Below are 26,642 nucleotides of genomic sequence, written 5' to 3'. Positions count from 1 at the left end.
GGCCCCCACCCTCCCCTCCTTCTCCACAGATTCTCCCAGCAGACACCTGGGGCAGAGGGACGCTTCACTGGTGTCTCCTGTAATCTGTCTCCCCCTGCAGAATGTCGGCACCGTGAAAGCAGAGAACGTCCTCTAGTTCGTTCCCTGCTAAATCCCCTGGCAGCGGGCGCACCGTGAATGTTTGCTGAATGAATGGGGAAGGCATGGAGCTGTGTGAGCATCTTAGGATGTTGTGTGTCCATCCTAGGCGGTTGAATGAAAAGGCTGGCTCTCAGGGCAACCTCAGTCCTTGAAAGCCCTGTTCCTGAGACAATCCCTTACAGACGTGCCCACCTTGTCACTCGCAATGCCCTTTGAAAATGTGCCATCCTCCTAGGTGAGGAATTGAGCTCAGAGAGGCTAAGAGCCTTACCTGAGGCCACACAGCTGCATAGGAGATGGTCCAGTAGACCCCACATCCACAGAGGGGGTTCCCCGGGCAGGGCTCTGGGTACCACCAGATGGGGTGCCTCGTGAGTTTGGGGAGCACCGGGTCAGAGGGGAGAAGGGGCTGAGTTGGGAACGATGTGTGTGACAGACGGGGCTATGAGAGTAGGACTGCTCCACAGCCAGATGCCTCTGGCTGGGGATTAAGAGCAGTGCGTTCATTCAGCCATCACCCACCGCCTGCCATTGGAGGCCTCTGGGCCAGGTCCTGGGGACAGACAGAATGGCCTAAACAGCGGGACCCTGCTGTTGGGGGTCCTCTATAGTGCTGGGGTGGGATCAGGGTGAGGACAGGCAAATGGCCAGAGATGGGGTGTGATGAGAAGTCATTTGGTGGGGGTGGGGCTACTTCAGATGAGCGGTCAGAGAAGGAAGGCCCAGCCATGCCAAGGCCCTGGGGCAGGACTGAGCTGGGTGAGCTCGGGACCAGCGAGGTGGCCAGTGTGCGCCGAGTGAAGGGCTGACTTCGGATTCACCAACCCCTCTCCCTGAGGCCTGACTGATGGCACGGAGTTGCCACCCTGCGTCGCCTCTGGGGAGTGCCTACGGTGTGCATCAGTCACAGTGCCCAGGTACCCTCGGGAGGAGGGACAAGAGCCCCTGGCCCCAAATCACGCTCCTGCATGAAAGCTGCAGGGGTTTGCCTCGTGGAGGCTCTGTTTTTGCATCTGTAAAATGGGGATCATAAGACCCACCTCAAAAAGTCTCAGTGAGGGTGAAACGGGATTGAGTTCCGTAACTGGGTCAAAGGCTGCGCTGGGAGCGGCACAGGTGGACTGAGGATGGACGGGCCTGTTTCTGACCCAGGTGGCCCTCCTGAAGCTCCGAGTCATGCAGGGAATAAGGAAGGAAGCAGGTTGCAGGAGGGAAGTGCTGAGAGTAGATCTCAGGGTGTGGGAGGGGCAGGCCTTGGGAGGAGGGGACCAGCATGGGCAAAGACAATGAGGGAGGAGATAGCAGGACTTGGATGATGTAGGGAAACCAAGGTGATCACTGGTTCGGACCACCCAGAGGGGCTGGGCCACCCAGAGGGGCTGGGCCACCCGGAGAGGGCACTGGGTGAGTTTAGGGCAGACAGTGATGAGGTCACAGGTGTGTTGCAGGAATAGGCATCAGGCTATGACTATGGGGTGGACTGGAGGGACAGCACCCAAAGCGAGATGGACTGTCCCCTGGGAGCACCCAACGTGCCCACCTGTGCTCCACCTGAGCCAGGAGAGCATTGGATTCCACTTTCCTGGGGTCCTGGAGGGGGCACAAGGGGCCTAAGGTATTTCCTGCCCCATCATCTCACCCTGAAGACCCTGGGCATCCCACAGGCCCCTTGTACTCATGGTCCCCACCCTCGCCTGCCCTCCTCCTATAGTGGCTTGAGACCCAGGCAGGGCCCCAGTCTTCTCTGCTCAGCCCACAGGCAGCCCTCAGCTAGCCTCAGGGGCCCTTGAGCCAGGCATCCCATGGTCTGGCCTTGGTTTCTCATCCATACAATGGGCATCTCAGGAACATCCCCAGATCTTTTGGTTATGAACTGCAGAGTTAAGACCTGAATGTGGGGCTTTGGCCCAAACACCAAGACCATTGCCAAAGGCACAGCAGAAAGCTCCCCCCACCCCACCCCACCCCCACACACACATGCAACCACACTGCTCATCAGCACTCACACATCCAGAGCTTTAGTACACGCCCCAACCCCCTGGGTGGGGTGCTGAGCCAGCCCTGGACACATGGGGAAAGATAGGCCCTGCCCCAGGGAGTGCACATGTGGTGTGGGGGTTTTAACCCAACAACTCCAGTGAGTCTCCTGGGGGGGCTGCCTGGAGGAGGTGGCTTTTAAGAGTGAGGGCAGTGATGACTCCACAGACCCTGGGTTTGAGACGTCAGCATCAGAGTCAAGCTTCTGAGATAGCAGAGTGAAGGGAGGGGCTGCCAAGGTACCAAGGTACCGAGGCGGGAACCCTTCCCTTTCTTATCTCCTCCCCTGCCCACCCAGCCCCTTGCCACTGGGGCAACTCACAGCCCCTCCTGGAGGCCCTTCTTGGGGGGAAATTCCCAGACAGGCCTTTTAGAAGAGCTGAAAGACTCAATATAAATAATTGATGCTAGATTTTTTAAATTAAATTTTAATACATTCTTATTAATTTTAGACAAACTCCCTGGCAGGTCATTCACTGTGAATGATTGAGGCAACTGGAGACATGGAGGATGTCCTGAGCCTCCGGATGGGGAAGGCCTCTGAGGACGGGGTCCAGGCCCAGCTGGCTCCTCTCCCCGTTTGCTTTCCTCTTCCCCCGAAGGGACTGACCACCGCCCTGTGCCCCGCAGGGCAGTGCTATGAACTGCCAGGGGTGAGGGGGGGCTTATTATTATTTTTGCCATTCTGCTGCCTGGGCACTCCCGGGAATGGAACTCCCGGAGTGGGGTTTCATTTCTCAGCCATTAGTCTCTGGAGACGGGGCTCACCTCCTTTGCTGCCTGCTCCCAACCCCAAGAACTTAGTCCAGGGCTAATGAGTGAGTGAGGATCCGTCCCTGGGGTGGCTGAAGGAGCCCTTGAACTTGGTTTGGGCCTGAACCTGCTTGGGGCTGACTCCGGAACCGTCGGCTCCTCCCACCCTGCGTGCTGGCCAGGGGGAGGCCAGGCCCGCTGGGCGCTGTGGGGGGGCCCTGGAGAAGGGACAGGACTCCTTCCGGGAACTCAACCTGAAGGGAAGCGGCAGGCAAAGATACGCCACGGTGTTGGGGGATCCAGACATGCATTTTCCGTGTTTATTGCGCGCCTGCTGTATGCTGGGATCTAGTGAGCTGAGCACGGTGATGTGGACGTGGGAAAGGTGGGCCTGGGGGGTCCAGGGAGGCTGGGGAAGGGTGGGCTGAGCAGCCAACACCGTGTGCGGGGAGCGCACGCGGAGAGGGCCCAGGCTCTCCATCTCAGAAACTTTCAGAGTGTGGGCGATTGCGCCTGGCTGCCAGTCAGGGGCCCCTCGTGGGTCCGGTTTTTCTGAAATTGCTCCCCCCACCCCAGCCCCTTCGCAGCCCGCGGCGCTCGCTGGCAGCAGAGAGCTTTGTCCACTTCCCCTTACTCTCCACTACAGCTTGCGGGTGAGGAAACTGAGGCCGGGGGCGTCCCGGGAAGGCCTGCCCCGGCACCCGGGGATTTGGTGGCCGATCCTGGCCGAGGCCCCGGGGCCCAGCTTCCCAGCTCGGCGCTGACAGCCGGGCTGCGCCCTCACTCGGCGGGGCGGTGGGGGAGGCGGCGTGGGGCCCGGACCAGAGCGAAGCGCGCTCCCGGCGGACGCGGCGCAAGGGGCTGGGATGGGCAGTAATCAGTCTTCCCAGGTGTGTCGCGCGGTCCCTGGGTTCAGACCCCGTCCCCCTTTAACGCCAGTCATGGCGCGGAAAGACGGGGTGAAGCCCCCGGGTGCGGCCTCTCCCGAGTGATGGAGAGACAGCCCCATGCCCCCCGCTTGGCGCAGGAAGTGCGATCCTGCCCGGGCCGCTCGCCGGCGGCGCGCGCAGGGTTAACGGCCACCGGTGGGTACCCCCGCCCGGTGCGGAGGGGCTGCCCGGCTGCGCAGGGGTAGGTGGGGAGGGTCTCCAAGCCGCTCTCTCGCGGGTCTGCGCAAGTCCTGCAGGGAGCCCCACGGGTGAGTCGGCCGCGCAATGGTTAATCCCCGGAGCCGGGAGGGGCGGGCCAGGCCTGGAATCTCAGAATCCGAGGGCAGCGGGGTCCCCGGTTGAGGGGTCTGGGAGTGCCATCCCCCTCGGATTCTGCGAGCGCCGGATACTGCAATCCGGGATGGCTCCCAGTTTCCAGATCGGAACGTTCTCCTACTCGGGATCCTGAGATGCCGGCGCCGCTTCCTATGGGAGGAGCGCGGGCCTGGAAGGGTTAACGGGCGGGGCGGGGGGTGGGGGGATGCGAGCCGCGGGGGCCGCGGCCACTTTATTTTAACGGGTCCGACTTGGATTCCCCCTCTTTCTGGCAAGCTCGGGAGCGCTCCGGGTCGCACCATGCCAGGTCCTCGGATGGTGCCGCCCGGAGCCCCCAGGCCAGTGCCCTCGTCCACCCGGGGGGCGGACCTACGCGCCGGGTAGCGCGGCAGCCCGGCGGGGCTCACCTGTTACTCGGCAGCTGCCCCGCGCACCCACGGAGTCCCCGGACCGCCGTTGGTAAGGACTGGGGTCGCACGGGCCGGGCTTCCCACCGCGCGAGCCGCGCGGGGTGCCCCGCCGCCGCGCCCGCCGGTGCCCGCGGTGCCCGGCTGCACCCGGCGGGCTCCGAGCGCACGCCTCCCGCCCGCTGACCCTCTCTTTGGTTTCTCGCAGGCCTCTGCCGCAGACATGGACAAACTCAGGTGAGTGAGTGCCTTCCGCTCGGCGGCTCGCCCGCGGACCGGGCCGGGGTGGGGGCGGGAGGCGGGGGGCCGGGCGGCGCCGGAGCGCTTCTCCGGGGCGCCCCGCGGCGCGCCTGCTGGGGCCGGCCGGGGTGCGGTGCGTGGTGCGTGTGTGCGCGGCGAGCAAACGGGGCGCCCCCGCGGGAGACCCCTCAGCGCGACCCGGGCCACTGCGGCGGGGAGAGGGGGTGCGCAACCAGGGCCCGGCGGCCTCCGCGGTCCCGCGCGCCCGACCCGCATCCTCGATCGTCCCCCGGGACCCTCCGGGTTTCCGCTCCCGCCGTGACACGCGGGTCTCCGGCGCCGGCAGTCCCCCCACGCCACACGGACAGTTGCCCGGTTCGACGCTTTTAAGTTTCTGCCTTGTGGGGACGGGGTCGGGGACGGAGGACGGAGCCCTCGCCGCTGACCACGGCAGTCCGGTCTTGGAGCCATTTTGGGGGAATCCCGCGACGGCCGCCGGCGTCCGGTTAGCGTCCCCCGCGCCGCGCCGCCACCGCCTCGGCGCTAACTTTGAGCCCGCGCGCGCTCCCCGCTCCCTTCCGGCTTCCGCGGCCGCCGGCGAGCAGCCGCTTTGCATATTCATGACTTCCTCCGAGACTTCCCGGGGCCACCCTGACCCCCACTTTGGGAACAGCCCTCCTGTGTTTTCCTTCCGGAGTCTGAGCCAAGGCGTGTGTGGGCAGCTGACCCAGCTCTGGCCACCGGGTTTCGGCACCATCAGCCCGGCCCGTGGGGTCTGTCCCCCCTCCCCAAGGCCAGATTGGCATCCCTGCAGAAGACTCTAGGTCCCCGGGGCCCCCAGTTCCCAAGGGGCGGACACCCAGCAGAGCCCAGGCTTGTACCAGGGCAGGTTCCTGGGTCTATGGGCAAAGAGACCAGGGCTCCCAGGTGACTGACGGTGGGTGCCTGGGGACAGGTGGTCGCGCACAGAAGCCCCCGACTGGACAGAGAGCAGGGCCATCTCCTGGCCACTGAGCTGGGGTGCAGCACCCCCCCCCCGCACCCCCCTCCCTTGTGGGTCCCACAGAGCCGGGACCCATTTGTCCTGGGCTGGGAGGAGGGGTCCCCTCTGTTAGGTCGAGAGTGCTGATTGATGTCTGTCAGCCAGGTCCATCCTGTCATGGCCAAGGTCCAGCCGGGCTGGTGAAACCCCAAGAACAACAGCCCTGGCTCTGGCTACACAGAGGAGCTCAAGCCAGGGACCTTCCAGGTACCCCACATTGGCTGTCATCTCACCAATCCCCCCCCCCACCAGGGTTGGGGTCCATACGGGGAAGGGGACAGCTGGGACTTGAGCGAAAGACAGCATTCATTGGACAGTGGAGGCGGCGGGGGGTTGGGGGGGGGGGTAGGGTGGTGCCTCGCATGGCTGCCTTAGCCTGGGGGTGGGGGCTCCATGGTTCTCTTTCTCTTTCCCCCCCATCTTCATGCCCAGCCAAGACTCTCGAGCACCCATCCTTGCTTTCTGAGTAATTGGGACAGAGACATAGCCCAGCCTCAGTTTCCCCATCTGTAAAGCAGTTGTCCTAATCACTCCCACCATGCAGGACTGATGGGGGGCTGACATGAGCTACTGTGCAAACACCCCCTCCCTGGGACCTGGCAGCCCCCCCCTTGCAGAGGTTCACTGTGGGGCATCAGAACCACAGGACTGTGGGTCCCCCAGGCAGAAGGTGTGTTGGGGGTCCAGCTGAAGGGATCCTGGGGGTCCTACCGGGGTCTGCCTCCTGCCCCTAGACTGTGGTTTCTGTGGATCGCCGGCCAGACCTGGGATCTGAATTGAGAGGGTAGGCGCTTTGCCCCACCCACCCACCCCTCTCTTCCTCTACCCCAGCCCTGCTCCTGCCAGGGTCCAGTTAAATACTATTTGAATGAGCAAAAGGGCTATGCCATTGGGACCCTGGGCAACTCCCTGTGTGGGCAGATATACAGCGGCGCTCTCCTGCCCCAGCCCCTCAGCCCAGATCCCCCACTGCCGCTCCCCCCCCATACTGGAGTCCCCCTTCTGAGCCCCAAACAAGCTGCCGCCTTCACGCAGCTCTCTCCGTCTTTGCTCCTGCCATTCCCTCTGCCCAGGATGACCTCCTACCTGCCTTCTTGTCCAGGTGACAAACTATCTGTCCTCCCTCTCACCTTTTCTCTGTGACTTTTGTGATCCTCTTGCCCCTCACCCCCAGGTGGGCTCATTCCCTCTCTGCATACCAAGTTCCCCCTCGAGACACAGCAAGACCCGGGTCAGCCTTTCACAGCAGGGACACGGGCTCATCCACAAATCCGCCCAGGGGTCCCAGGCTGGGGACACTGGCCCGGTGAATCGAGGTGGGCTTCCTGGCAGCAAGGACACTTGAGCCCAGAATTGAAGGAAGAATAGGAGTTTGCAAGGACAGACAGGATGGGCCTTCCAAGAGGTGCAAAGACCGGGGGCCCTGAGGAAGCAGGCTGTGTTCAGGGAGACAGGTGAGGGTGGGGAGTGGCGGTCCCCGGGGCTCCCCGTGCCACCTGGAGTGTCCTCTGCCCACCCCATTGCAATCACGGGCTGGGTCTGACTCTTCAATTTCTCCAGCCCCAGTACCTTGCAAGGGCTAGCACACAGTAGGGCTCCCCCGGGTCTGGCCACCTGTGCTCTAGCCCAGCGGTCGCCAACCTTTCGGACCTCACGGACTCGCGCGAGTGGTCCGCAGGCCGCCGGTCGGCGACCGCTGCTCTAGCCTCTTGCGCGCTCCCTGCCCCTCCCTCCCTCCCTCAGCTACCCTCCCTCCGGCTGCTGGGAAAACTCCTCCAGCGCCACGCCTGTATTTGCAGATACTAGCAAGTCCCAGCCGCCAGCTGCGCCTCTAATCCCCAAGTTAATCCCCTCCTCTGCCTTCCTCTGCACCGGGTCCCTCTGCCCTCACCCCCCCGCCGTGGCCACGTTGTCTGCTCCGTGCCCTTAGGGCACGCTCCTTCCCCTCTGTAGGCTTCAGTCCCCTCCTCTGTCATGGAGGAAAGCGGGTCAGTCGCCTCGCATGGCGCCTGGGACTCAGAAGGTGTTTGGAGACCCAGAGCTATCCCCGCATGAGTCCAATCCTGCCCCCCCCCCAAATAGAATCTTTCCAAAGTTGTGAACTGTGATAAGCATACAGAAAAAGTCATCAAGACCTGCGAAGTGTAGGGTGATCACCACCCGGGTTAAGTTGAACGCTGCCAGCCCCCCAGCCCCTGCCCTAATCACACCCTGGTCCAGCTCCCCTCAGGTCTCAGGCGCCCTGACTCCCATGATACGCGGTCCTGTTTTCTTCCCGGTCCGGCCACCTCGAGAGTCAGCCTGCCCCACGTAGTTCCCCTAGGCTGGACTGGAACCTCACGGATCTGGAGTCTTTCAACCAGAGCATTCAGGCACTTTTTCACCAAAATGTCTTGTTTGCAAGAGTCTTTGGTGCGGGGAGCCTCCTATTGATGGCTGTCCTGGGGAACGGCATGTGTGAGTGGAGTTATTTCATTGTATTTATTCATTGATGGATGTCTGGGCAGCTTCCAGCCCGCACCATTGAGAATGAAGCTCTCCGTCCAGGTGATCTGGGGGACACAGATCTGGGGTGTACCCCAGAGCAGACCTGTGGGGGCACAGGGCATCTTTAGAAGATAAGGCCACACTCTCCTGGGTGCTGCTGTCTGGCCCCCTCTCAGCAGTACTTGGAGTTCCTGGGTCTCCACAGCCTCCCAGCACTTGGCACTGCCAGGTGTGGGCTTGGACCCGCTTGTTGGCGCGGCCAGGGATGCGCTTCCCTGGGTTGCTGCCTGTCTGGGTTCCCCCTTGGGTGGGGTCTGCAGTTTTCCCCTCAGGTTGTCCTATTGATCTGCAGGAGTTCTTCAGCGAGTCCTTGTCAATGACTCGTCTGGCAAACGCACCTCCTGCTGTTTGCTTGCTTCTCACTCTTTAAACGGTCCTCTGATGAACAGAAGTTATTTTTACTTCTGTTGAATGTTTTAGGCATTTGCTTTTTTTCCCTCCTCACCCAAGGATATGTTCATTGATTTTAGAGAAAGAGGAAAGGGTAGAGAGAGAAATAAAACATCGATCCACTGCCTCCCGTATGCACCCAGACCCGGGATCAAACCCGCAACCTACGTATTGGCATTGATATTTTTGTGTATAGTTTGAGACTGGGCTCCTTTTTTTTTTTTTTTCCTTTTTCTTCCCCCCCCCCTTTTTTCTTTTTCTTTTCTTTTTTCTTTTTCCTTTTTCTTTTTTTTTTTTTTTTGCACATGAACACTAAGTTCCTGCCCATACTCTTTGATTCATCTGACTGATCTCTGCTGTGGTCCTGCCCAGGCCAGACGCTGCCCTCCTCGCTGGAGGAACTATGGGCAAACGCCGGCTGATGTCCTAGAGACAGAGGCAGTCGGTTACCAGGTCACCTTGCACTGAAAAACCACACTGGCCTCATCTCCCAGGACTGTCCCTCTAGCCACCAGGCCTCCTTGCTGTCCCTCCGCCCCAGGGCCTTGTCTGGCACTGTTCCCTTCTGCCTGAAAGCTCTTCCCCACAGACTCACATGACTCCTGCTCCTCTCTTTTCACACCTTTCTCAGTGCCATGGAGGGGCTTGCCGACCACTCACTCTGTTCACAACTGTAACCCCCTCCCCCGCCTCCTCCTTCCCTGCTTTGATTTTCCCTGATACACTGATCCCCAGTGGACGCATGAATTATTTACTTCTTTTTTTTTTTCCTTTTTCCCTCTTTTTTTTTTTTTTTTTTTTTTAACCAACCCTTGTGTTGAGGACTGTCGTTCAATAGATCGCAGTGAGGGAGCTGCTCTGCTAGGTGCCAAGCCCCAACCCAGACGCAGGTCATCCACAAATGGCCAGGTGGCGCCCCCTTTCCGGCCGCACCCCATTTATTTATCTTCTTTATTATCTGTCTCCCTCAGAACACCAGACCACGGGATTGCCAGTGCTTAGAACTGGCCGATAGTAGGTGCTCGGGAATTCTTTTTTTTTCCCGTGAGGTTTTTTTTTTTTAAGAAAAAAAATTTTTTTGTTCTTTTTTTCTTCCCCATTAGTTCTGTTTCTGTGTTTTGTTTTGTTTTGTGTGTGTGTGTGTGTGTGTGTATGGTTTTGTATTTTTGTTTTTCATTTGATTCTTTTGTAGTAAATGCTTTTGAATGAGACTGAACTGTGGCAAATGGAGAGGAAGAAGGAGGTGGGATACAGCCTTTCCCCGCTCCTCATGATGCCCAAGAGGGATACTGCCCACCCTGCCCACACAAAGGGGAATGTGGGGAGCACTTGTGCCCCCGCCCCCCCCCCTTGGCCCTTGGCCCTCAGGGAGTAGTGGGTTGTGTTGTTTTTTTAATCAACCACTGAGAGTCCCTGAGAGCTGGGAGAGCCTCTGGTGGAGGGATTTGGCTTCAACTCTCCACCTCTTATCTCCTTCACTCTATCCTCAGCAGGCCCAGCCCCTCCCTATGTGGTCCTTCAAGGCTCTCTGCCCCATTTTTTTTTTTTAAGTTTGTGGGGGGGTTTTTTTGTTTTGTGTTTTTGTTTTTGAAAGAGGAAGGGAGAGGAAGAGAGAAGCATCAATATGAGAGTGATACATTGATGGCTTGCCTCCTACACGCCCCCCGACCAGGGATTGAGCCTGCAACCTGGACATGTGCCCTCACCGGGAACCAAATTTGGTGCACAGGACGATGCCCAACCAACTGAGCCATACAAGCCAAGGCATTCTCTGCCCCATTTCTAAACAGTGATCCTCATGGAAGAAGGTTTATGAACTAATTCTCACTAAGGTGTGAATGTCTGCCTTACTTTGATTCTTCCTTTGGGAGCCAAGGCATTCACAAAGGGACCCTAGCCATGGACTCTTCTCTCTTACCTTCTTCTGCCCTGCTCTTCAAAGTCTCCTGTCCCCACAGGGCACCTGGGTCCCCAGTTGTGGGAAGGCTCTCTGATGAAATCTGTGATTAAGAAAGCAGAGTCACCTGTGTTTGAATCCCAGTTCTGACACTTACAGGCGGTGTGGCCTTGGACACATTTCTGAACCTCTCTGATCCTCAGTTTCTGCATCTGTAAAATGGGGATAGTAATAATCTCATCTACCTTAGAAAGTGTTTTGAGGATTCAATCATTAATATGGAGCTTGGTAGATGGTTAATGGTGTCTGGGCTAGTTCTGGCTGTGAACTGCCTGCCCCTCTCTCAACTGGCTGCACTTTGCCCAGGCCCTTTTCCCCCAGCCACTGGGCAGGTGACATCATGCCCCTGGTGAAGGAGAAGACCCAGTGGGGTGGGGTGGGGCACTGGCTGTCGAGGGGCCATCAAGGCACTGTTGTCAGGGCAACACCGGGTGTCTGTCTTGACGGAGCTGCTGACACCTGAGACAGGAGGCTGGCGATGGGGCACGTTTGGGGGCACACAAGATGCTTGTTGGGTGGGTGCAGCAGAGCCTGGTGCCAGGTCTCCTGGGCTCCTCAGCCCTCGTGGCCAACTGCCTGGGGTACCGTGCTGGGCCAGGGCTTGTGCCTCTGTGTCCTGTGCCCGGCAGGAGGGGTGAAGGCCAGGTGCTCAGTAAATGCTGCTTTTTTTTTTTTCTTTTTCTTCTTCTTCTTTTTTTTGTTACTTTTTAAATTTTTTGTCTTTTGCCTTTTTTCATTAGTCCCGTTTCTGTCTTTTTTGTTCATTTGATTTTTTCTTTTGTAGTGAATGCGTTTGAATGAGACTGAACTGTGGCAAATGGTGAGGAAGAAGGAGGTGGGGTGCAGCTTTCCCCTCTCCTGAGAGGAACCCTAATCCTGGCTCCTGTGCTCACTAGCCTCACTAGTCAGGGCCCTTGATAAAGCCCTTCCCCCCCCCCCCCCCCCCGCAGGGCCCCACTTCCTGTGTCGGGACCGTGCGCAGCCCCCGCCAGGCCTGGGGTGAGGCTGCAGGGAGGACCCGGTGCTCTCGGAGGCGAGGGGGATGAGCTCGGGGGCAGCTGCATGGTCACAAGTGCCCCTTTGGCCTTTGATTACAGATGGGGAAACTGAGGCCAGAAAGGCAGCCTCCTCAGGCCCCCGGCTGCTGCCGAGACCCAGCGCCATAGCTCCAGTCCTTTCCTTCCAGACTCCTTTCACCCTCGGGACTGTCTCCTGTGGGTGGGGGAGGGGGGCCGAGGCACCCTGGGGAGGCCGGGGCACAGAGGGAGCGCAAGGTGGGGGCCACCTACTCCACGCCCCACAGTCCAGTGTCACCGCCGAGCCTCCCGCAGTCCTGATTTCCTTTATGATCCCCCGAATCCCTGAAAACACGCCCTCCCGCCGATCCAATTACCGAGTGCCGTGTCTGTTTGCAGTGGTGAGCCGGCTGGTGGGGAGGCCAAATTAGTGAAGCCAGCGTGGGTTCCTAGGTGGGCAGTAATGAACGGATCGGCAACGTGTGGAATGGCAGCCCCCGCTCACCTGGGCTCCAGGGCAGGGCCGGCAGGTGCTGGGAGGTTGAGGTGGGAGCCCTCAGGCAGCTCCTTAGGTTGTGGGGCTGACCCCGTGGTCATTCCAGACGCCAGTCCTCCCCACGGACAGCCCCTGCCACTGGGGGTGGAGGGCAGGAATGGCCGGGGAGGGGTCCAGGACCAGGTGTGCACCATCCTGCCTTCTAGCCCCCCCTCCCCCCCAGGTCTAGGCTATTTCAGGGAGTTCAGTCTTAATAGGAAGCGACTTCTTTGGGTCTGTCCAGGAAAACACACCAAGCCCTAAAGCCCCAGCAACAGGGACCACGGGGGTGAAGGCTTTGATGCAGGCGGGGGGGGGGGGGGGGGGCGGGGAAGAGCAGGGCTGCAGCCACACCATAAGAGGAGGGAATGGTGCAGTGGGCCTTCCCTAGACCCCTGACATTTGCCAGGTCCCACAGCTTCCAGGACACGTCCCTTCCTTCCCCCGCTCCACTTCCATTCATCCCCCCCCCCCCATCATCTATACACATCAGTCTCTCACCTTGTCCCAGCAGAGGCGGGGCTGGGATCGCTCTCCCCTCCATTCTCCTTGCCTCCTCGGGTCTCTGGGCAGTGGGTGACCGGATCAGTAGCGAAAGGTGACGCCAGAGCTTGGGAACCCGCCCCCCACGACTCGCCTCTGAGGCTGTGACGATGGACGCAGGCCTGGGGGACAGGGCGATGACCAGACAGAGGCCCCTGCCACTGGAGGGACTCAGGGCCATCGGTGAGCTCGGACTCTGAAGACTGACTGGCAGGGTGGCAGTGCCCAGGCTGTACCCCCCACCGCCTTGCACAGGTGTCCACGTGCCAGGTGGCGGACTCGCCATCTCCACGACGGGTGCCCACGGCGGCCCGGTGTGGCCCGCCCCTGATCTGAGCAGCTCTGTCCTCTTCACCCACAGGCTGCGCAGCCCCTGGGTGCCCTCCTGCCTCGGGCAGTCCTGCACACTGCAGGGCCGACGGACCAGGTCCTCGCCCTCGCTCTGGGACAGGTAACAGCCTGTTGTCTCCCTGGGCCCCTGGGGTCTCTGCATCTCTCCCCGCAGACGTGGTGCCTTGTCTGCGTCCACTCCCCAAGACAGGTGGGGGGCCCAGAGGGGGCCGGGGACAGACACCAGCACCGCCACCCCCGCCTCTGCTCCTTCGGTGCCACCAGTCTGGGAGGTCAGGCCCCCGGGCCCCAGAGCTCAGGCCCCCTCCTCTCCCAAGGGCTCTCCTTAGGCCCAACCTCTTCTGAGCGGCTGGAAGGGGCTCCTGGTGGAAGCAGGAGGGGTGCTTCTTGTGCCCAGTGAGCTTAACATGGCACCTACCCAACCCCCACCCCCCCACACACACACACCCAGCCACCACCCCCCACCCGGCACACCAGGCAGGTCCGGTCAGACCTTGCTGTCACTCCCCAGGACTCAGGTGAAGCGAGGTGACCTCTCCAGGCCCACTGGAAGGGCGCCCTGACCGGGGGGCGTGGCATTGGCTGTACCTCCACACCCTCCCTGTGCATTTAGGAGTCTGTTTCCAGGTGCCAGGGCCCAGAGCCCACTCCCAGGAGGATGCAGAGCTGCTGGGGCCTGGGCTGGGCAATCCCCCATATTCCCAGCGGCCTGGAGGCCCCACTTCCACACGGGGTCTGCCTCTGGCGTCATCTCTCGGTGGTTCTAATGGCCCAGGGAGGTGCAGGGACCGCAGTGGCAGCCCTGCTCCCCAAGTGTGGGCGCATGCACCCCTGTTTTACTGGCGTGAGACAGGCTGAGGCCAAGCACAGCTCAGGTTAGTGCCCTGGGAGGGGAGGGCCATTTCCGGACCAGGCCAAGAGGGGCACGTCCAGAGCTTTCAGAAGCTTCGCCCCAGGAGATGGTGATGGGCTGTGAGTGGCGAGGGGCAGGAGGGGGTCCGCAGACCTTCCATGGTCAGACTGGGGACTGTGGGCACCCAGCCATGACCTTCCCGGGGCAGAGAGTGGTCAGCGATGGACACAATGAGGGTGAGGTTAGGCCTGAGTTCGCTCTGATGGAGGGTCCTGGGTGGGAGCAGGCAGTGGGGCTATGGGGGTTGTTGGGGGGAGGGAGGAGGGTGTGCTACCAGCCTGGGATTGGCCAGGGTGCAGCTTGGAGGGGGCTGGGTGTCAGGGGCTCGGGGAGGGTGGGAGCAGCATTTGAGGGTTGGTGGGACAGCCGACCAGTACGTCTGGGAAGCCATCCCAAGGCCAAGGGTAAACTGAGGCTCAGCAGGCTCCGGGAAGCCGGTTGCCTGGTGCGTGAGGAGGAGATCTGGGCCCAGGAGCCCCTTGGGTGGTCTCGGCTCTGCCCAGAGCCCACCTCAGAGCTGTCATTTTCTTCCCACACTTGCCTCGTTGGCGTTGGCGGACCTGTTCCCTCCGATCGTGTCTCCCCTGAGGCTGCGGGCTCGGTGGGGCGGGAACTGTGTTTGTCTCACTGGCTGCTGGGCGAGGCGGGGCAGCGGAAGGGGAAGGACAGAGGGTGACGTGGGTGCGTGGGTGTGTAGGTGATGCAGCTGGGTCACAGCAGGAGTGGGCAGCCTGCACGATGGTAGGGACCCAGCTGCGCTTGAGGGTAGGTAGCCAAGGCTGGAGAGGTGAGGTGGCTGGGGAGGTGAGGTGGCTGGGGAGGTGAAGTGGCTGGGGAGGTGAGGTGACTGGGGAGGTGAGGTGGCGGCTCGGAGAGGCAGGGAGAGGGCTGCTGTGGGCACCGGGGATGGGTCAGGGCTGGAGTGAGGGGCACAGGGAGCTGGGATTGCAGGTCTCGGAACTGCGGGGGGCCGAGGGGCCGAGGGGCTGGAGGCGGATCAGTGATGGCGCAGCGGGGTGGCTAGCGGAGAGGGCGGGCTATTCATGCCGGGTCTTTATCTCCTGAGCGCCGGGGCTCAGCTTCCTGGGGTCTGAGAGGGGCCTCCAGTCTGTGGGGAAATAGAGCCTCAAGAGCTGGGGCCCTGGAAGTCTTTCTGGAGGAGAGGGGACGTGAGTCCCCCTCCCCGAGTGCCCCGCGCTGTGTGCAGCTAGCTGGCCACCTTGGTGGGCACGGCACCCCCCCCTTTCCCTTGCCCAGAGATCAGACATACGGCCTGTTGGGGCCACGCAGCCAGTTTGGGGGGAAAGGCTTGGTCACCCAACGCCGTGGAGAAGCAAAAGTGGGGACCCTTGTAAGATTGCCATCGGAAGTCGGCTTCATAAGGTGGGTGCTGACGGGCGCTCCCTTCTCTGGGGTCCTGTGAGCCGCCCCAAACCCTGGCCGGGCTCTGTGGTCGACAGGTGACTCCTCACGGACTTGCTTCCCACGACGCAGGGAGTGATGCTAGAGGCGCAGGGACTGCAGGGCCGGGCTGGCTCCGGAGTCACTGACCCCAGGGGCCCTCTGCCAGGGGCCGCCCGCTGGGAGGAGTGTGTGTGTGTGTGTGTGTGTGTGTGTGTGTGTGTGTTCGCGCGCGCGCGCGCGTGTGCGCGCATGACGATGTGTGGGTGTGCGCGCGTGCGCGCGCGAATGTGTTAGTGCAGCCGGGCGCACGCGGTGCGCACCCACGGGGCGCCCGGCTGGCCGCGCGGGGCCTCGGCTCCCGGCTCAGCGCCGCGGCCCGGCCCCGGCCCGCCGCGTGTCTTTGCAGCGTGTTGCAGGAGCAGAAGAGCGAGCTGCGCAAGCGGCTGTCCTACACCACGCACAGGCTCCAGAAACTCGAGAGCGAGTTCGGCTCCACGCGCAGCTACCTGGAGGTCGAGCTGCGGCGCGCGCAGGAGGAGCTCGAGAAGGTCACTTTGAAGCTGCGCAGGTCAGGGTACGGGCCGGGCGGGGAAGGGCGGGTCTGGGCGCGCGCGCGGGCTTACAGGTCGGTCTGGTCGGCGCGCCGGAGCTCTGCCTCCCGGAGCCTTTGGAAGACGGGGGCGTCCGGGGTCCAGTGAGGGTAAGCTCTTTTCTCCGAAGTCTTCCTTGTCCCCCGAGCTACTGAACCAGGACCTGAGCCCGGGTCTGGCCCCCGCAGGGACGGGCTCCTTCCCATTCCCCATCCCTGCTCCCTCCCTCCTTCCCCATATACTGATCGGGGTGACAGCAGCACGACAGGGAAGCTGACCGCAAAGAGGATGCAAACTTTGCTGTTGGCTGTTTATTTTGGTTTTGTACTTTAAGATTTTTTATTGATTTTGAGAGAGAGAGAGAGAGAGAGAGAGAGAGAGAGAGAGAGAGAGAGAGAGACTGGAGGCACAGAGCACCTGATTCCTACCCAGCGCTGGCCTCCGACGTCACCCTTCCTCCCCGACCGTGTCATATCACCGTGTGTCGCAGCACTCACCCCAGGGCCCACCCCACGGTCTTAAGTCTCTTCCCAGCTGAGCTACGATAGAACAGAGCCCCCTCTCCAGGCTTGCGAGCCCTGGGTGTGAAACGTGAGTCAGCTGGCTCTGCGGGAGGACCCCCAGTCTCTTCGAATAACAGGACTTCCCTCTGTCTCCAGGGGTCCTGGCCCCTCGTCCGAGAAAGGCCTCCGAGTTAGCTTTAATCAGATAGATGTTCTGCTGCGTGTGGAGGAGCAGTTAGACCAGGGCAGGGCCAGCGGGTGGGCTCGGGCCGTCCAACCTGGCCCTGCTCAGCAGATCGTGCGGCCAGTGGGGGGCTCGGCCAGGCACCGAAGTGGCTCCTTTGCCTCCCGTTCCAGGATTCAAAGCAACTACATGTCGCTGCAGCGGATCAACCGGGAGCTGGAGCAGAAGCTGTACCGCATGGTGAGGGCCACCCCCCGATGCCCACTGCCCCCAGCACCCTCATCCCTGGGCCCCCAGCTCTGGCAGGGCACTGCCAGCCTCGCTGTCATCCCCTTGCCCAGGCAGAAGCTGGGTCACACGCCTTATTTCCTGACACACAAACGCCTCACTGGGGTGCACTGAACGGAGGATGCCCTCAGGAAGGGGAGGCGCAGGGTTCAGACCCCTTGAGCTCTGGTGTGAGCGCCTGACCAGCAGGGGTGTAGGCAGGGGGTGGGGGAGGGCTTGGCGGGACAGCGACCTCAGCTCAGCGTCAGCCAGAGACGGAGATGCAGGCTCTGAGTGAGCCAGAGCCAGGTTCACTCCCCAACTGTACCCTTCATGGGACCCGTTCCTCGGACTGTGGCCCCAGGGGGCCTCGACCCTCCTGGACTCACACACACACACACACACACACACACACACACACACACACACGTCTGCAGTAACCTTGGCAGTGCCGCCTTCCCTCTGTTGATCAGGCTGGCACGACCTGGGTTGGAGAGTAGAGAGGCTATGCGAGCCTCCTGGTGCCCCCCCCCCACCTCAATGGGAGGACTTTCCTCTCTGTCTAGTTTGGGTACAAGGTTCTTTGGTTTTGGGAAATCAGAAATGGGTGTTCGGCGCCTGCCTGCCTTCCAGGTGCTGTCAGAGCCGTGGCCGTGGCGGGGCTGGCTCTGCCTGGCGCCCTGGACAAGGGCCCCTGCCTTTCTGAGCCTTGGCTTCCCAGTCTGTTGGATGAGATAGGTCAGGCGCCTTGCTGGGCGCAAGGCATCCTCGCTCAGTCCTCGCCCCGGATCCCCAGGCGGCCGGGCCTTGCTCTCCTGTGTCCAGATGAGAAACCGGGGCTCAGGGAGGCAGGCTTGCCCGATGCCATCTGGCTCGTCAGTGGTGGAGTAGGATTTGAACCTGGGGCGGTCTGTGCGCTTACCCCTGCGCTCTGGGGCCCTCCAACACCTGGTCGTTAGGGGCTGCAAGAGGGCACACAAGAGGCCTAAGGGAACAAGGGGGCGTGAGCCCCAGGCCTTGGCTGACCACTGACCGCCTCCGTCCACTGCCCTCCCCCTGCCCAAGGGCAAGCACTACGACGAGGAGAAGCGAGCTCTGAGCCACGAGATCGTCGCTCTCAACAACCACCTGCTGGAGGCCAAGATGACCATCGACAAGCTGGCCGAGGACAACGTGAGTGTCAGGCTATTTTGGCCCCAAGGGGCCCAGGCTCAGGTTTGAGGGGCAGGCACGGGGCACAGGGGCAGGTGGGCAGGCCTCCAGGAGTGGCTGGGCAGCCGGGAAGGCAGGGCTGCCTCACCAGACACACTGCCAGGGGCAGAGACAGGAACACTGGGCCATAGTTTCTCATTCAAGTCAGGGCTTCCGGACTCCAGGGTTAGGGCATGGCCATTCTCAGTGGGCACACGGCCACATGCCCACCCATGGGGACTCCCCAGGAGATGGGCCTGGCCGCCCTCCATGGATCCTGGCCACAGACCATGCATCCACTAATTAGCATCTGCTCCTCGACAGACCCTCCTGAGCTGAGAATATTGTGTGAACGACACAGGCAAAAAATTCCCTCCCCACGTGAGTGTACATCTGAGTGGGGAAGACAGGTGACAAGAGAAACGCAGACGCTGTAGTGTGTTAGAAGTGCTAAATGCTGCTGAAAAAATTCAAGCAGGCACGGGGCTGGGGAGCTGCCCGTTGCAGGGTTAGCAAATTTCAGTAGGATGCTTGTGGAAGAGGCTGCTGGAGCCCAGACCGGAAGGGGGCGAGGTAGCTCGCAGGTGACTGATTGGAAGAACAGCAGAGAGACCGGAGTGGGCTCCTCGTCGGGGAGGACCAGGGTCTGAGATCAGAAAGATAACGGGAGGCCACATCATACAGGCTCCTACAGGGACCCGGGTTTTATTCTGAGTGACAGGGAGCCACTGAAGGTTCTTGAGCAGAGGAGTCACCTGAGTGGATGTCCCGCTTTTACTGGGAACACACTGCAGGGATGAGGGTGGGAGCAGGGAGGGCGAGGAGGGGGCTATGGTAACAATCCAGGGCAAGCTGTGGAGGCGTGGCCGGGAAGGCAGCCGGAGGTGGGCAGCAGGGCTTGGTTCTGGTTCCGCTTTGAAGATGGGAAGAAGCAACAGGATTGACAGAGATCTCGGATGTGGTGTGAAAGGAGATGGGTCCCGTCATTTCCTGCTGGGGGGCGGGCACCTGGGGAGGGGCAGGGGCTGGCTTCAGCAGTTACATCCAGTGGCAGTGCTGTGAAGACCGCAGACATGCGGGTCAACCTTCGGGGCGGAGTCAGCCTCCTGAGGTGTTTGCACGGCAGACGCCAGAGGATCCCGAGAAGCGCACCAGATGAGAAGAGGGCGGGCCCAGGACGGTGCTTTTCCAGTCTGCTAAAGGCCAGGCGGTGCCCACAGCCCTCTGATGCCAGGGGCAGCCTGTCCGGGGCCTCACAGTGAGGCCAGTTCTCAGCTCTCAGCCAACGGTGCCCTTCCAGGAGGCCCTTCAGCCTTGAGAAGGCTGGAGACCCCGGTTCCCTCCACTGTGCAGCTGAGTTGGGGCACCAGCCTCAGCACAGCAGGGGCAGGGCGGGGGTGGGGGAGTAGCAGCGGTGACCCTGCCTTCAACAGATTGCCTGAGCTGCAGGCACCCAGTCCTGAGGACAATGGCCCGTCAGTGGACCCCAGACTCCTCAGTGCCCGGGCCCTCACTGTGGATGGTCCCTGGATAAGGGTGGGAATAAAAGGCACAGGCACAGGCACAGCAACAGAGATTTTCCAAAGACACAACCAAATCCCCTGGTTCCTACTGTTTGCATCTGTTTTCAGCTCAGGAGGCTGAGAGGGTCCCCACCTGGACCTTGGGCCACACAGCCCCTGTGCCCCAGCCCTGCAGCCACCCCCTGCCAGGCCACACTGAGAGCAGGGTGTGAGCGGGGAGTCAGACGGAGGTGGCAGGGCTGCCCCTCCACCAAGTTCTTTGCCAGGACTCATGCCTGGGCCTCCCGGAGGTCTGGGGCCATGGGGGCCCTTCTCCCGCTGCCCCCACCTGGTGAGGCTCCCACCTGGGGCAGCACCCCTCCACGCACCAGCAGCTCCAGGTCAGAGCTGAGCCCCCATTCTGCAGGCAACGGCAGAGGCCCAGGGAGGGTCCTTGTCCTGTGAACTGCACATCGGCTCCGCCCACCGCTTTCTGGTCAGGGCGGCAGGGCCTGGCGGGGCAGCCTGGGCCGACGCCTTCTCTTGTCTTGTAGGAGCTCTATAGGAAGGACTGCAATCTAGCGGCCCAGCTGCTGCAGTGCAGCCAGACCTACGGCAGGGTCCATAAGGTGTCCGAGGTAATGTGAGCCCTGCCCTGCTAGGTCCCCCTCCCCCCGGGGCCACTCGGGGCTCCTCTGTGCAGGTCCCACCCGAGGCCAGCCCCCAACACCCCTCCTCACCAGCCTGGACAGCCTGCGCATCCCCCTTGGGGTCCTCGCCCTGTGCCAAGCCCCCTATCCACTGAGCGACCTCTGTGAGCCTTGCAGAAACCCTGTGGTTGGTCTGGGCACAATGACTGGTAGTGCCCGTTTCAGAGACAAGAGAACCGGCTGCACACGGAAGTGACGCAGCCAAGGCCACAGGGCTCTCTGATGCCAAATCCAGGCTGGTCCAGGGCCCACCACCCTGGCCAGCTGCCCCTCCCCTTCACCCAGACCTGTCCTTGTCCCCTCTCCCCGGGCCCGGGCCACACCGGAGACACTCACAAAACAGATCAAACAGTAGTGGACGTCCCCGCAGGCACCAGGCGCTGTGCTACCACCTCTGGGCGCCTGGCCCTGGCCCTCAATCTTCGCTGCATGTGATTCTGGGTCTGTCTGGTTCAGCAGCACTGGACGCAACAGGGAGAAGCAAGTCAGCCCCTCGGTGGGAGGAAATGTGGGGGAGGGAACTGTCACCCAGAGAGAGGCCGAGTGAGACCCTGAGACCCTGGTTCCAGCGTCCGGGGCTCCGTGGGGTCCAGTCGAGGGGGCTGGGGGGCCAGGTGCCCAGGGGAACTCGGGCGAATCCAGGAGCTTCCCAGGCCCGGCTCCAGCTGGCGCCACGTGAGGGCCTGGGGGGCAGGTCCCTCCGGGTTCTTCTGCCTGTGTGTGCGTCCTAGGCTGACTTGCCCCCCCGGCCCCCCTCCCCCCTCCCCCCTCCCCACTCCAGCTGCCCGCGGAATTCCAGGAGCGCTTGAGCCTGCACCTGGAGAAGCACGGCTGCAGCATGCCGTCCTCGCACTGCCGCCCCGGCAGCGTGCCGCTCTGCGTCATTGCCAAGGTGCTGGAGAAGCCGGAGCCCAGCAGCCTGTCCTCCCCCCTGTCGATGTCGGTCTCGGTGTCGGATGCCTCCACCCGAGACCTGGCCTTCCGCGAGGGGATGCCCAAGTCGAGCCTGCTGCCCCCCTACAAGGAGGATGCCTACTGCAGCGACTCGGCCCTCTTCTGCCCCGAGAGCCGCGACCGCGACCGGCGGCCCAGCGTGGACGCGGTCGCCAGCGACATGAGCTTCCTGCAGACCCAGAATTCCACCGACAGCGCCTGCGGGGAGGAGGAGGCCGGGGCGGCGGCCTACCCCGAGGCCTACCCCGAGGAGGAGTTCCGGCGCGAGGCCTTCCCCAGCTACACGGCCTCGCTGCCCACGTCCAGCTCCTACTCGAGCTTCAGCGCCACGTCGGAGGAGAGGGAGCACGGCGAGGCCAGCACCATGACCGCCTCGCAGCGGGCCGTCTACCTGGATGGCCGCGAGCAGCTCTTCCAGCGCCAGCCGGCCCCCACCTACCAGAGCAGCCGGCCCTATGCCAAGGCCTCGGGGGCCCTGCTGGAAGCCCCGGTGCCCCCTGAGTTCGAGCTTGAGACGACCTTCCCCTCCTACCAGGCTGAGCCCTTCAGCCTCCAGGCCGTCCCCAAGACCCTGGTGTCTCCCAACCTGTGGAGCCTGCGGGCCAAGTCCCCGTCGTCCCGCATGCCCCGGGGGGAGGCGCGCAGCCCGCGCGAGCAGTGGCGCCCCGTGCACGTGGAGGAGATGGGGGCCCACGCCTTCCCGGTCCCCTCGCGGCGCCTCTCGCCCCGCAGCTTCTCCCAGCGCCACTACGCCAGCGTGGCGCATGGCCGCGCCAGCCCCCTGTACGCCAGCTACAAGGCCGACAACTTCTCGGAGGACGACGACTTCTCCCAGGGCCACCTGGCCGAATCCTGCTTCCTCGGGGCGTGCGGCTCTGCCAAGCCGATGCCCAGCTACGCCGCCAGCGAAGATGATGGCGACAGGCCCCAGGGCCAGCTGTGCGGGGTGGCCAGCCCCGAGCCCGACAGCCTCTTCGGCTCCAGAGATTCCTTCGAGCCCAGCTCCATGGAGGGCTCCCCTGAAATGCATCCCGCGGCCCGCCGGAACCCCCAGGCAGCCTTCTCCCGGAGCCGGAGCTCCGGCCTCAGCCGCAAGGATAGCCTCACCAAAGCCCAGCTCTACGGAACCCTGCTCAACTAAACGCCTGCCCGCAGGCCAAGGCCACGGCCAGGGGCACCCGCCGCCCACTGTGCAATCTAGGGCGCTGCCCCACCTATCTGGACACTTACCCCCCGGGCACTGCCCACAATGACTCCTCTCCCTCTTACTGACCCCTCTCTGCCTCGAACTGACCCCTCTCCCTCGTACTGACCCCTCTCTGCCTCGAACTGACCCCTCTCCCTCTTACTGACCCCTCTCTGCCTCGAACTGACCCCTCTCCCTCGTACTGACCCCTCTCTGCCTCGAACTGACCCCTCTCCCTCGTACTGACCCCTCTCCCTCGTACTGACCCCTCTCCCTCTTACTGACCCCTCTGCCTCGTAGTGACTTCTCTGACTTGTAGCGTCTCTCTCCCCCTTGTAGTGGACCCTCTCCCACAGTGACCCCTCTCTCACATAGTGACCCTTCTCCCTCGTAATGATCGCTCTCTCCCTCTTAGTGACCCCTCTGGCTCGTAGTGGACCTTCTCCCACAGTGACCCCTCCCTCGTAGTGACCCCTCCCTTGTAGTGGACCTTCTCCCACAGTGACCCCCCTCCCTCGTAGTGACCCCTCCCTTGTAGTGGACCTTCTCCCACAGTGACCCCTCCCTCGTAGTGACCCCTCCCTTGTAGTGGACTTTCTCCCACAGTGACCCCTCCCTCGTAGTGACCCCTCCCTTGTAGTGGACCTTCTCCCACAGTGACCCCTCCCTCGTAGTGACCCAGTGCAGCCTGAGAAGAGGACCCCTGTGATGTGTGACCCCAGCGCCACCACGACGGAACTCCCCGAGGACGTTTCTCACACCAACATCGCTCCCACCCGAGATGAGCATTCCCCCCTTTTATAAAGTGAAACTATTTTTCTAGAGAAAAAGGGTCTTTCTCAACGCACGTGGCCTCCAGCTCCCTGGATGGCAGCCTTGCGTTTCCAACACACAGCTCCTGTTTCCGGGCGAGGACATGTGGGGCCTGGCCCTTGGAGGGAAGGACAGTGTTGACACCTCGAAAGCCAGCGACAAGGAAACCTGGAGCTCTGCCCACAAGGAGGGGAACCAGCGGGTGAAGGGACGTGAGACGTCGTGAACTGTTTCCGTGTGCGGCTGCCCCGCACCCAGCTCTCCCGTGGTCGTCGTCCCGAGTCGGGCCGGTGCTCATCCCCGTTCCCGGTGCTCGTCCCCGTGTCCCGCTGCCCGCACCACCTGGCTCTACCTCAGCCGTCAAGAGCCTCTCGGACTCCGACCCCCGTCCCCCGTCCCCCGGCTTGCTCTCCTGTTGTCTGTGATGCATGCCGTCCAGTCACTACTGTATTTGACACTCACTAATAAACGTGGTGGAAAGCATGCGGGTTTGGGCTGTTTCTTCTCCCCCCTGCCTTTTGACCTCTGGGACCTGTGGCCCTCAGTGTCCTTTCCCATACGTCCTTGTCCCTTGCCCCCTGCAGCCAGGACTGGCTCCCGAGAGCTCTCCCCCACCGGTGTCTTTGTCGAAAGTCTGAGTTCCTCCACTGCCCAACCCGCTAGACATGACCACTGCCCTGGCAGCCAGTGTTCCCACACGCGCACCCCATCCTTCCCTGTGTGTCCGACTTCGCTCCTTTACTGGGGCTCTGTGGGTGACAGACACCCCCGTTTTCATTGCTCTGCAGACGTCCTGGAGGGCGCTCTCACCGGGGAGCGTGTTAGCGGCGGCCACTCTCCCTGCACTCGGGGTAGGGTCCCACCGCCCTGTCCTTCCCCCGGGCTGTTCCTCTGGTGGGTCATCTGCCTAGGTCTTCCCTTTGACTTGGGTTTTCTGCAGTTGCCCTGAGATGCGTCTGCTTACGGATTTGTCCTTCTCCGGAATTCGCAGTCTTGTGTCTGCAGGTGGTCTTTCATCAGTTCTGGAACATTCTCAAGTATTATTTTGGATGGTATTTCCCTGCCCACTCTCTCCCGCCCCTCCTCCTCACTGCATCCTCCATCTGGCCCCCTTCGGCTGACCCACATGCTCCGTATGCAATGTCCTCACTGCTCCGCCCCTCTTGTGCCCACTCGGCCACCACACACAGTCACGGGCTTTTCGTTTTAGCTGTGAATGTTCTCCATTCCTACGCGCTCTATCTGGTGGTTTGGCAAGTCCATGAGGCTACTTTCTAGGTTTCCTACTCCCTGGAGGCAGGTCCTCGAACACAGTGGGCACAGCGGTTCGCCATCTGGCCTGGCACTTCTAACCCGCGGGGTCTGTTTCCCTTGGTCCCTGCCCAAGCTGCTTCATTTCTCCGGGTGCCTGGTTATCTTTGATGCCCTGAGGATGCTCTTACAGGTTCTTCAAGACCTGGGATGGGGGCCCTCCCCAGGGGCTTCATGGTCCCTCCTTCCAGGGCCAGCCACTTCCCACTGGGGACCACCTGGCCCGGTGCAGGCCTTCAAGTTCCCTGGCCTGCCCAGCTTCACCGTCCAGGGTGGGCTTGCCCCTTGCCAGGCCACCCCAAGTGGGAGGGGCCTTGGCGGTAATCCCAGCATCCCTGCCCTTGACCCACCTCTGCAGAGGCCAGAGGACCCCAACTGCCTCCCCCAGGAGCAGATTCACCCCAGGAAGCAGCCTCCCAGAGTCAGAGGGGGCTGTGGAGAGGCTCAGGGGCTGTTATCCACGGGCAGATGGAGGAAGCGACCCTCACTGGACTGGGGGAGGGGGGTTGGGGGCAACTAGGAGGGTGGAGGGGAAGAGAGCAGCCCCTGGCACCCAGTGGGTTCTCTCTCAGATGCCTTCCCATGGGGAGCCTGAGCCTCATCAGCCCCCCACCCCCTGTGTCAGCCATGCGACACAGCAGCAAGGCTGAGAACCCTAAGGGCTACGCAGCCTTGGCCCAGAGCCCCCCTAAGATTCAGGGTCTGGCCCCACATCGCCTCAGAGCCTGAAGTGCCCTCCTTGCCTCACAGAGCTGTCTCTAGTGGCCCCCAAAGCCAGCTGCCCTGGTGTGGGGTACCCCCTTCTACCAACCCCCTTCTCCCCGCACCCAGAATCCTGCCGCACCAGGGGAACCCTGTCCATGCACCTACCATCTACCTACCTGCCACGGGTGTTCCTCCTCAATCCCACGGGCAGCGCAGAGTGGGTGGTGCCACCAGCTGGCCATGCGACTCTGTCTGGGCAAGTTCCAGATGCCGCTGGTCCAGTTCCCCCTCTGGAGCCCAGGACAGGGACTGGTGAGCTTCCCAGGGCCCCTCCACGGTGACGGTCCCATGCGGAGCCCCAGCTGGGACAAGGGGCTCCAAGGGAGGGGAAAGGCACAGGCTCTGGACTCAGATGGCCCTGGGCGCATCCCTCCGCCCTCCGAGCAGCCGTTTCCTCAACCGGACAGAGCAGATCATGGCCCTCTCATCGGAGCTGCGAGCATGAGCTCCATGAGCCACGGCCAGGCCTGCAGCACACGGAGCCATGGCCAGGGCCCCAACACACGGAGCCACGGCCAGGGCCCCAGCACTCAGAGCCACGGCCAGGCCCCAGCACACGGAGCCACGGCCAGGGCCCCAGCACCCAGAGCCACGGCCAAGGCCCCAGCACCCAGAGCCACGGCCAGGGCCCCAGCACTCAGAGCCACGGCCAGGGCCCCAGCACTCAGAGCCACGGCCAGGCCTGCAGCACACGGAGCCACGGCCAGGGCCCCAGCACTCGGAGCTACGGCCAGGCCCCAGCACACAGAGCCACGGCCAGGGCCCCAGCACACAGAGCCACGGCCAGGGCCACAGCACACAGAGCCATGGCCGGGCCCCAGCACACAGAGCCACGGCCGGGCCACAGCACACAGAGCCACGGCCGGGCCCCAGCACACAGAGCCACGGCCAGGGCCCCAGCACTCAGAGCCACGGCCGGGCCCCAGCACTCAGAGCCACGGCCAGGGCCCCAGCACTCAGAGCCACGGCCAGGCCCCAGCACTCAGAGCCACGGCCAGGGCCCCAGCACACAGAGCCACGGCCAGGGCCCCAGCACACAGAGCCACGGCCGGGCCCCAGCACACAGAGCCACGGCCGGGCCCCAGCACTCAGAGCCACGGCCGGGCCCCAGCACTCAGAGCCACG

The 26,642-nt window shown here is 62.4% G+C and overlaps 1 protein-coding gene across 6 annotated transcripts in view; it reads left to right on the top strand.

Annotated features, from left to right (window-relative positions):
* BEGAIN (brain enriched guanylate kinase associated) overlaps positions 1 to 22,981 on the top strand; it is a 45,645-nt gene extending 22,664 nt beyond the window's left edge. The window contains exons 1-8 of one of the 6 annotated variants that reach the window (XM_059686485.1): positions 4,472 to 4,655; positions 4,812 to 4,840; positions 13,235 to 13,324; positions 15,948 to 16,115; positions 16,992 to 17,058; positions 18,151 to 18,258; positions 20,333 to 20,416; positions 21,270 to 22,981. In XM_059686485.1, the coding sequence (XP_059542468.1) occupies positions 4,827 to 4,840; positions 13,235 to 13,324; positions 15,948 to 16,115; positions 16,992 to 17,058; positions 18,151 to 18,258; positions 20,333 to 20,416; positions 21,270 to 22,583 (1,845 nt within the window). In that variant the 5' untranslated portion in view covers positions 4,472 to 4,655; positions 4,812 to 4,826 and the 3' untranslated portion in view covers positions 22,584 to 22,981. Of the gene's footprint in view, positions 1 to 4,471; positions 4,656 to 4,811; positions 4,841 to 5,988; positions 6,093 to 13,234; positions 13,325 to 15,947; positions 16,116 to 16,991; positions 17,059 to 18,150; positions 18,259 to 20,332; positions 20,417 to 21,269 lie in introns of those variants that run through there. The other 5 variants (XM_059686476.1, XM_059686470.1, XM_059686503.1 and 2 more) reach the window with 5 other exon arrangements.
* Positions 22,982 to 26,642: the final 3,661 nt, after the last annotated feature.

Source organism: Myotis daubentonii, chromosome 1, assembly GCF_963259705.1.
Source record: "Myotis daubentonii chromosome 1, mMyoDau2.1, whole genome shotgun sequence".
Classification (NCBI taxonomy): Eukaryota; Metazoa; Chordata; class Mammalia; order Chiroptera; family Vespertilionidae; genus Myotis; species Myotis daubentonii.
The sequence above is the reverse complement of the archived record's forward strand: the minus strand, read 5'-3'. Positions and strand labels throughout refer to the sequence as shown.